Source organism: Notothenia rossii, assembly GCF_949606895.1.
Source record: "Notothenia rossii genome assembly, chromosome: 7".
Classification (NCBI taxonomy): domain Eukaryota; kingdom Metazoa; phylum Chordata; class Actinopteri; order Perciformes; family Nototheniidae; genus Notothenia; species Notothenia rossii.
In genome coordinates, this window is record NC_136905.1 from 22909036 (window position 1) to 22920604 (window position 11569).

General features: G+C 37.0%; 1 protein-coding gene across 1 annotated transcript; it reads right to left on the bottom strand.

Annotated features, from left to right (window-relative positions):
• Positions 1-247: 247 nt before the first annotated feature.
• LOC307013715 (protein NDRG1-like) lies at positions 248-4032 on the bottom strand (the record flags this gene model as incomplete). Its single annotated transcript, XM_079641270.1, has 12 exons — positions 248-779; positions 1069-1120; positions 1225-1260; positions 1352-1451; positions 1636-1802; positions 1918-1974; positions 2326-2412; positions 2866-2926; positions 3032-3094; positions 3201-3321; positions 3690-3795; positions 3982-4032. The coding sequence occupies 12 exons, from the start codon at positions 4030-4032 to the stop codon at positions 610-612; spliced, it is 1071 nt and encodes a 356-aa protein (XP_079497396.1). The 3' UTR covers positions 248-609.
• Positions 4033-11569: the final 7537 nt, after the last annotated feature.

Sequence of the window (11569 nt, forward strand, 5' to 3'; positions counted from 1 at the left end):
AATGGCAAACAATCAAGAGAGGGAAGGCAATCATTTGTCAGAATTATGTAGTTCATTTTCACTGATACTTACATAAAGTAATACATTTTAATGATTGAATTAAATGCATTTAAAGTAATGATATTATTTTATTTTATTCCCAAAAGCAAGTCCCATTTTCAACCTTTTGAGATCTAAAATATATGACCATAACTGCAGATAATAAAAACAAAGCTGTAGCATAATCAATACACATTCCTACTATATGTATGAACATCCAGTCTTCAGACTAGAAAACACTTTATATCTTAATTTTATCAATTATACATGAAAACACTTTTGAGCTTTTTACATAAACAGACAATGTTCAGTTTTGATTACTAATTTATGGAGATACTAGATACAACACCAGGAGAGAAATATAGGAAATGATGGTTAAATAGTTGAAGGAATAGGAAGAGACACAGATGATACAGAAGAGGGAACAAAGACCTTTCTGCTAGAGTTAGTGCAAAGAAAAGGGCATGACAGAGCGAAGCTATCTTAGTAAATATAATGAGGTATGTTAATAATTGCATGCCATTTAGTGCAGAGTGCTCTCTTGCATGCCACTTTATTGGACGATGTGGTCTATGAAGTATGCTCCATGGTGCTGTTTGTGGGGCCATGCTTGTCCTCGGCGCTGTGTGAGTATGTTCGACCTCGTTGCAGCTCGTTGGTGTGTGCGCGGCTCCGAGAGCCATCGATACTGGAGACGGAAGTTGTTCGTGACCCAAGTCTAGTCATGCTGGCACTGGACACTGGAGAAATAAGAGAGAGAGGTTTGAGCTTTGCATCAGTCTTTAATGGTAATAGGAGTGTATCCAAAACAGATTTATAATTATGATTCAACATACATGTTATCCACTTATTAAAATAAATGCATGTATCATGTTCTTCTCCTAACACCAGTTAGGGGTTTCAATAATCACATTTACAGGAAGTGGTTTTTAACAGTGCAGAGATGTAAATACCTAAAGTGTTGATCTCTGTGATGTAATAGTTATGTTAAAGGTTAGGATAGTTAAGGGTTAGGTCACAGTGACTTACAGTATCCCAGGCCCTGGATAAAATATTTCATAGCTTCAATAACTTTGGCTGGCTGTAAAGAGAAAGAAAAAAAGGATCACATTTAATTCCAACCAATAAGGAGTGTAGATTTTACATTATTGCTAGCGGAAAAGCCACTGAAATGTCCCTGCCTACCTGATCCGCCTGAGGAAGTCCTCCACAGTCCGCCATCTTGAAGAGGAAAGGTTGTCAGGTTTAATAAAAACTGTATGTGGTGTTAATGGGTTAATGGACATGTTGTGTCAGTCAGTCCCTTGGTTACCTTGAGCAGAGTTGTCTTGGTGGGGTCGAGTTTAGAGTTGCAGTCGACCACGGCCTCCACAGCGGGAGAATTATCTCCTACAACCAGCAGAGTGGAGCACCTGTAAACAAAGACAAGGGCAGAAAAAGTAAGACATTTAGTAAGAAAAAATAGAGCCTGGCACTTTATCGGATGCTATTTACAGGACACAAAAAAGGAAATTATATTATATGTGAACTATTCCGGCTATTCATTTTCCAGATCTTGACGCTATCACCTCCTTAAAGGTTCATGTTTGTACTCACTTGAGGGTCCTTGCGTTGATGTTTCCTCCAGGGATGGGCCTCTCGACCTCCAGGGGGTGGCGGTGGTTGTAGGAGTGAAGGAACTCACTCACGTTGTACTCGTTCATTGTTGTCGTGATGAGGTGGCGGTATGTGGCGATGAGGTCATGGTTGTTCAAAATCTCAACCTGAAACATCAGTAAGACAAAGGTATTCTGTAAAAGACTCACTTTATAATTAATAATCAACATTTTTGAAGATGTTTACACTTTTGTTACATGGTAATGGAAGCCAATAACTTACCTTTCCAAACAAATGTGAGATGAGTGTGTCAGGGAGAGTGTGGGTCCATTCAGTGATCTATAAAACACATAAGAAAATCACTACATTTACATTCAGCTACATTTAGATTAGCATATTATTCATTAAATTGACATCAGGTTTAAAATGTCAGAATCAGTCCAATGCAATCCAATATCTATAAATACAGGTGGTTGTATAGATTAAAGTCATACTTATACATTTGAATCTATTGCACTCAACCCAGTACCTCAAAGAGAGGATGGTTTGGGCACTCTAATCATTCCTGCCTTTCTTAAGATCTGGCAATCAAAGATGTCTGACAAGCAGAACTGCTGCTCTTCAAATAGATGTTAATCTTATTAAACAAACGATCAACCTTGAACGAAGTGATCAACACACACTGCTCACCTTGCTTGTAACAGAATCGATTAGTCCTTCAGCGCTGGGGTTAATGTTGATCAAGACTAATCCGTCCACCATATCAGGATGATTCAGCTACACACATAAACACATATGAACGGTTAGTTTTCTACAATATTATTCACATACAGTTACTGACTTGTTTTTTCAGCAGTTCTCTCATTTGGTGTTGGAGTGTGAATGACTCCACGTCATTTTACTCTTGTACTAGATCATATCCTTGATATTCACCCATGGATTAATATCATGGATAAAATATTTATCTTCCCTGTTCAGAGTTTTTTATGGAAAGGAGAGCTGCTGAATGTACAGGTATTGTAAAGCAGTGTCATCCAATCTCTAGGATTTAACAAAAATATCTAATCAATAACTCTGATATTCAAGTGTACACTAAGAGAAACTACAGCTTAGTGAAGATCTGTTTTGACAAGAGTAAAGATTTCAATTTTAAATGTTCCAAACTATTTGTCACACTTCGTCCCTCTGTCTTAAGGTGAAATGGGATTAGGGGAAGAGATTTGAACTCACAGCAAATTTAGCCAGGATGTAAGCTCCTGCTCCAACTCCCACTCCAATCACCCGAGATAACCTGCAAACAGCAGCCAAAAGTCGAACTGAGATAAATCCTGGAGTGCTGTGTGAAAACAGTCTAACTTTTAATAAAAGGACAATTAAAAGTATCTGTTGAACTCACCCAAAGTGTTTGATGACAGCAGGAATGACTTCAGACAGCTGGTCCATTGTAGGGTAGGTATGTCTGAGGGGTCAAAGTTCACATAACCATCAGTAAAGGGTCGGACTCAATCTGTTAAACCTAATATACTCATGTAAAGTAATTTATTTTTACAACTTAAAACACTGACCCAGTATGCAGAGTTTTGGCTCCCTCTTGTTGTCCTGGCGCTTCAACGTGACAAATTGGAAAATGTCTGATAATTTCCCGCATATCCTCGTGTTTGAACAGGGTTTCGAAACAGGATTTGTCTGCGAGAAGCAAAAAACAAAACTGCATCAAAATCAATAAGAATAACAAATAAAAAGAAAATGAGAAAAGTAAATATACTATATCACTCAGATAAATATTTATCTAGACAAATTGAAAATGTATGCTTGGTTTAATGTAAAGATATTTAAGAAGAAGAGATATTTATATTAATAAATGCACGCTTAAAGGTTTTACATACTGAAATATAAGCTATTCTTTGTATTAAATACATACAATAAATAAAAATTACTTTTTAGCTTAGCTGATCTAAAACACTTCATATACTTTTTTCTCCCACTTGTATATAGGTTTACAGTAGGTTTAGTGTGCGCAGGGTACAAACATTAGTGAAGTAGTTTGGACTTACAGTTCAGTCCAACATCATGAAATGTCAAGATAACAGGATGGTTTGTCTTTGGAGTTCCCATCATGATGCAGTGCACCTTCCCATAGTAACTCTCTACATGTTCCTCCTAAAAAGCAAAACAATCACACAGCAGATTCATTTTTGTAATGTGAATTAAAACCAGATGCTTTAAGCTCCATATGTAGCCATGCAGGAAAAGATCCCTCTGATACTGAGGTAAAAGTTGTTCTCACAAGTATAACACCTGCAGCAGCGAATGGAGCAGAAAGTTTAACTTAAGCTTAATACTCACAGTGATATGGGGCTCATATACAGAGTCACACTCCATCTCCTCCAGTACCATGGCTGCTGATGCAGAGCTAAAGGAGATACAGATGACCTGCGAAGATCTCTGATTCTCAAATTCCTCTTAAATTTGGAATCAAATGTTGTCTTTGTTTTGTTTGTCTGGAATCTTCCAGTCCAGAGCAAAAGACGATCTCAGAGCTTAATTTGTGAGACAAGCTATTTGTTTGTGCTGCTTTTTATATCCTCCGGCACTGATCTGTCCCTAAGCTTTAACTCCAAAAGGTTTTACCCGTTGCCAACCGGCCCCTTATTTTTTTAATCTGTCCTCAGGCGGCTGCAATCCAACATTGAACTCTCTGGATCTCTAAAGGGATTTAACCAGACCATCTACACATGGTAAAAAACAAACTTCACTGTGAATTTTTGAAGCGTCCTTAAGACAATTTAAGCAGAATATCCAGCTACAGATTATTTATTATGATCATGACATTTGTGTCTAGACAGTTATTACTTTATCTTAAAGTAATGTGTTCATATGTCCGATAAACTTAAATGTGAAAAAACAAACAACCAAATTATTGTTATGTCGACTCGTGAAATAATGAAGACTGTGTTCTGAAATATGCTTGATTAGAGGTAAATAACATCAAAATCACAGGTAAAGCTTGTTATTTTGACTGTGAAGCGTCATTTGAACACCTTCAGACAAACACTAAGTACGTCAGATGTCTAATCCCATCTGTTCCTCCTTCAGCCTCCTGCTAACTAGTACATTCACTTTATTTAACGGGTGCTCTGAAGTACGTCATTTTGCAATTTTACAGCACAAAAGATGAAAATAACCATAGAGATTTCAAAAGTCTAGCCTACAGCTGTGAACATTGAGTGTTGCCATGACAGAGGTGTGATACTGTTTGAATTTCTTCAAGCACTTTAAGATGAACATTTAGTGAGGAAAAATCATTGTGATAAATTGTACAACTTTAACAGGGATATTTATCCTAGTGTCGCATTGACATTTATAGTTGATAATGGAATATTTGTGTAATCCTGATTTTTGTGTTGGAATTATTATTATTTTTTTACAAAATCCCCCCAAATAATAAAAGAAAAGAAAAAGTCCAGAGTTTTTTTTATCTTTGGAAAAGTGCAAAAAAGGTACACTTTGGTTGGGAAGAAAAAGTTTAACAAGAAGAAGGAATGTGTGTGCAACACACACACACAACACAACACCTATTATCACTGGCATACAGGATGTTCCCTAGATATATGATTTATTAAGAGATGTGACTGGTGTGTAAACTGCAGTGTGTACAGCAGGCAGCAACAACAATAGGCGGATCTGAAAGCACCTCATTTAAGAATTATTACACACACACACACACACACACACACACACACACACACACACACACACACACACACACACACACACACACACACACACACACACACACACACACACACACACACACACACACACACACACACACACACACACACACACACACACACACACTCCATTTAGTGCTGGCTGAAGAGCAGAGAGTCAGCATGTAGCCTTTTAACATTATCCTAACCATGACCAAGCTTTGCCTGCCAGCCTTTTTTACCTTGGAATACTGTCCCACATTTGAGGAATCTATTGTCCAAAGGGATTTGGCATCAACATCCACCTGTGTTTTTCGTGCTTATTTTTTGTTCTACAGTGTGTTTGAGGATTAGTGACTGCATAATCACCTAATCAAACTAGCACCGCCAACAATATAAATACCCAGTAATGGCAATAGCAGTCTAATACAACAACATAATTCTTATAACTCTTAATATTTGTACACATAACAAGTTTTTCTGCACATTGAAATTCCGGTATTTCATTTGACCAAACCCTTGCTGTTCAGTTGATGACATTCCTTAACCTTAATTGATCACATTTAGTGACAGGATCCGACCAGTGTTGGGGAGGTTAAAAATGTAATAGGTTACATATTACCATTAACTGTTAAATGTAATGTTACTATTTTAATAACGTAATTAAAGTTCTGTTAATCAATACATTTCAATACTTTTGATTACTTTTCAAACAACTGTTTTAAACCGGGCAATAAAGCCAAACAGTTCTAAATTTTAAAAAAAGTAATCCATGCAATGTAAACCCCATAACAGTACTCAAACTGATAAATGTTAAACTTTTATTAAGATTTCTTCAATAAAAAACAAAAAAAGTTGGAACAGAACCATGGTGAATATTAACACGACACAACATGTTTTATACTAAGGAGGAATGTATTTACTGAGATAACAAACTTCAAAGCCATTAATTAGCCATTTCAAGCTGCGTTTCATCTTTAATGTAAGTTTAGAAATAGTGCCAGATTCGAGTCCATTGCAAACTAAGCACATTCTGCACCTTTGTGTCATTTCCACTAGATGGGGATATAATGTCACCTTTCTGGATGAAGCTAGTCAACTGGCAGCATTGAAGAAGCTCAGATTTTCCACATACTACACTGACAAATCTTGTTTTTTTTAAATGTCATTGCTTAATATTAAAATGGCTTTGTACTTACAGATAGCTTGAATCTTAAATATAATTCGGCATACATAAAATATATTTAGGACAGTCACCTGTTTTGTTTTGAAATGCCATGTGGGTGTGTCAGTCCCAAAGCAGAATGGTTGGACGGTGAGATGGAAAAAGAGTTTTGAGAACTCAGCATATGGTGGAGAGATCCTTGACCCACAAGTATTGATATGTTCCTCCAACATAACCTGCTGCACAGGGTAATAGAAATACTGTATTGAGGGTGAAGTAATGTCATGTAATGTCATGTAATGTCATGTAATTGCCATGTAATTGCTTAATATTGCTTATTGTAACAGCAGGTTGCATAAGTGTCCCACATTTATTTTTATTTGAATGTTCCTTACATATAGACATGTAATGAAGCTGATCACAGGAGTTGTATTGTCATGCTGTCGCTGGTCGTCATGGCAACCTTTTTAGGCTGCAGGTGAAAGTTCTACCGTCCAACTCTCAGCTTTCAAAACACTCTAATTATACACACAGCAGCTGCTGCCGCTTGCCACACACTTGACTGTGTGTGCATGTGTGTATGTTTGTTGTTGTTTGAGTGTGTGTGTTTGTGAGTGTGTGTTAGTATGTTTGTGATTTTCTCTGAACCTGTGTGTATGTGCATGTGTGCGTTCTCATGTAACCATGTGTTTATGTTCAAAATAATACAGGCCCCATGCATACTTCCATGTATAGTAGGAACGACTAAGGGTACAGTTTGTCGTGGTATTAACATGACCTAGCTAAAAAAAGAGATTGAGGTGCAATAGATGGTTTGCTGAGTAGTTTAGGCCTAAACGTTTGATCAATTAAACCCATTTTAAGTCAATATATTTTAGTAAAGTAAAGATCTATTGATTCCCCCAAGAGATTCTCAATACTTGATTTGATTTAATTTACTTTAGGGGCGTGAAAAGGTCAAATTCATCCAGTTATATAAGTGAAAAAGCAATGTAAAGTTTCTTTCCTTTCTTTATGATAAGCTCTTGGGGTTCATTGCTATACAGTTTACTGGTCTTAGTCCTTAGGTTGGGAACCACTGCTTTAAATAACACATACCATATTGTATTGCATTTTATTATTATTTGTATGCCTTGCATCATATTCTTTAGATAAAACCATTTTGCAACACATGAGAAACCCCTCCACTTCAACGGCAACCTACTGCAGTCACTGTAAACCAATACACTGATCGTTGTTTCCTCAAGTAATCTAGTTGAACTCTAAAATATTAGCATGGCTCAAACAGGAAGACCCGTAAATATCGTTTGATCCAACACGTCATACTGTTGCTTCTCCACCATCCACAGCTGGCCAATGAGGGGCTTCGCTTTTCCAGCATAGTAATGCTACTGCTGCAACGTGACATGGCCTAAATATAAGTATAAACCTGAAAGCAGTTATTGTGCTGTTGTGTGCTGTTTAGATATCATACTATGGCAGCTAAGAGTTTAAAAAAGAACTATGCCATACTTCCTTTTGATATCCTGTTTCCTCTTAGTTGCCCTGGGGATTACATAGTATTTCACACTGGTGCAGGAGTAGTGTGCCTGAGGGACAGTATTACCAACTAGTCCAAATTAGTGGATGCACTGTGTAATCGTATACATCATCAACAACATGTTGAATCAGCGCACATGTGCACCAGATGTAGTAGGGGTTGTAAATAATTAGTGATTGAATCTAATATAACTGAAGTACTGCAATTAGATACACATTTATAGCACGTATACTTAATAGTATCTTGTGAGGGAATTTTTTTTTTGTTTTTTTTTTTATCTGATTACGATAGGAATAAGTGTTAATCCAAATAAACTATTTTAAAACCTTGTTGAATGAGATGTATAATTGATGGTCCCAAAGCTAAACATGGCAGTGTTTCTGAGCTCATTAACATTTTATTTTTTACAGATACTTACTGTGACATTACAAACATACGATGAGCTTATAGAATATGATGCATTCTTTTTTTATTAAACTACCCAACTTTACATAAGGTAGTTGAATAAGCTCTACCTTGAATATCTCCACCAGTAAAATACAACATACCCAATAATGCAGCCGTAATATAAATTCCAAACCATCATAATAGTAAAACAATATTTTTTGCATGATGAAGTATACTGAGATTTACTGATAATATTTCACTCAGACTTAAGTATTTTTTGGAGCGCAAGACTGGAGTATTTTCGCAGTGTGGTTTAAGTGCATTCACTTAGGTAAAGGATCTAAATACTTATTTCACCACTGTAGTAACCCATAGACTGTTTATTAGCTTGCAAACAAACCGGTCAGCTACATTACGGTTGTATCAGAGGCAGACACTTTATTTTTACATGAGGCTATGTTTGTACTCATCATCAGACACAAATACAACAAAGGGTGAGACAAGATGTAGCTAAGACAGATTAGAGCGCTTCTTCTAGGTTTAAATAGCACCAAGCATTACCTAAGGCTAAGACGATCTTTCCAGGTAAAACAACAGGTAAACATTACTCAAAGATAATGAGGAATAAATAAATAAGATGTGCACAACAACCAGTGGTGTTAAATCAATTGAAATATGCATTGTTGATTTTTGGCAACAGCAATTGGTTCTGCTTTTATCAAAACTGTAATATTTCTCTCTCACACACACAGACACACACAGATATGAAATTAATTATGTTTGGCTTATGAACCTTGGTCATATAATTAAGCCGTGCTATCACAGACGCCTTGAATGACTAGTTGATACACTTAAAGGTTTGATATCTGAAATCAAGGTAATAAATTGCCCTATTCATAGTTGCTGCTTAAGTCTAAAGGGGACAGGAGAACCTGAGATTAATGACTCATCATTACCATGATGGTCATACAGTGTTTGGCTTATTGAAACAAAGCTTTGAAACTTCCTTGACATTTTGCTGAAGCTGTGGTGAAAGCATTCTGAAGTCTTTGCAGATCAGCCTGTTGCTTTCATGACGCAACAGCAGGCGCCCAAAGTGTACTTTAGGCTCCATCAAAAGCACAAGACTGCTGAGGGTTTGACCTACAGGGTGTCAGCTCACATTACCAGAAACCATTGCAGCAACCCTGTTTGGGCCAGTGCAATGCTGTCTGTAGTATCAAAACAGATGGGTACACTGGAACTGTTCCTCAGAGGAAGAGGATTTACAACAAGTAGGCGAATATCATATATTAATCAAAAGTTAAAATCAAATTATTTAGTTGCAAAACATTTTGACCAATTTGGATTAATTTTAGGATCTGAGGCACAGATGGTGCAGAACAAAAGTCTTGGCCCACAGTTCAAAACACATGAAAAATCTACAGCCGTTTTAACAGTGATTCTCCACATAGTGGAATAAATTATTTTAGTTTTTTGCACTTCATTTTCAAGATGTGCCATTGCAGCTTACTAAACATAAGACACAGGCAATTTATTAGTATGTTCTTGAGAATCATTTCTGCACACATCCTTAAGATAAACTGTTTTACTGTGACATACTGTATGTTTGTTAACGCAGTAGTGTACATCATATCTTTAAAAGCATACGTTCATATGAAGCTTAAATTAACTAGCATACATTTCTTTTACAATAAATGGTGTACACATAACATATCGCTAAACATAATTGAAATCATGTTGATAATACACATACATGTTGGCAGATGTTAGGCCTTGTGGATTTTACTATCAGTTCATCAGGGGGAGAGAGAGGAGACGACATGCAGCAAAAGGGTCGAACATTGACCGGACCCCGGCCGCTTAGTTCATGAAAATATTTGACAACATAACTGTCACATTATCTATAAATATTCAAACGTTCCACATACATTACAGGACATCTCAAAAGCCCAGTTAAGATTGGTCCATACAGTACTTACTGATCACTTGTTTTATACTAAGAGTATTTTTTGTTTTATAGTCAGTCATGTCAATGTCCTAACTTGGATCAGGTAATGTTAGAAGTCTATCGAAATGAGTGGTGGTCTAAAGCCACATGACACATCGTCTCACTTTGAAGGTTCTGCTCACCCTGACCCCTCCGGACCCCTCCCCCATGTTCCTGTTTTTCTTGACTTTGTTTACAGACATACTGATGTCACCTGGGCTTTATATGGTGTAAAACAAACGTACAGTGTGTGAAGGAGCAGTGTTCACCTCTACTCTATGTTTAGATGTTGTTGGCAGTCAAAGGCAAAGCAGTGTCCTACTGTATGTGTTTCCATCTTGTTTCTCTCCTCTAGCCCTTTTTATCTGTATGACTCCCACATTAGGTTGAACCTGCTGATCACCACCGGTGGCTTTATTTACACTGATTATCAAAACAAATAAAGGCAACAGGACACTATAAGGAAAATAGAAAATGTTATAAGAGTACAGAAAATGACCAAAGCTTTAAGCAACACACATGATCCTGAACATTCAAATGTGATAAACTGGAAAGTTTTCAAATAGTGCATCAGCTAATTTGAGCTACTAAGAGTTGTTTTTTAAAGCTCCATGTGCGGTTTAACAGTCATGTCTCTACTCAAAGTGATTGATAGTGAGGTGAGGCTCCGGCTTGTTCTGCTTTAAGAAATCTGAGCGTATGACTGCCTTGTGACTGCCTGCACTCACATATCTATACTGCAAGCCTGTCAACAAATCTGATTAAATGTATCCTTAAAAATATTTTAAAAAACCCAAAGCTTCCTGGAACCCTGCCTTAATGGACTTCGGTATGAAAAATCAGGAACTGAATGAAAAATGGTTCCCCTTTTTCATTCAGTTTTTTGAACCAACACTTTGTGTGGTGCATTGTGGCGACAACACAGTTGCTTGACACATGAACACAAACAAACTTGAGACTATTGTCATTTAAGGGGAAAGTTAATTCCATGAACTTGTCCAATCTGTCTGGTAGCTCCAAAGACTGTCTATTTTTAGTTGGTAGAGGGAGAGAAAAGGGGGGAGAGAGGGAGGAAAGGAAAACAAGAGAAGGTACAGACAGACGTGTCATAGCAAAAAACAACTTGTTCTTATCTTGTA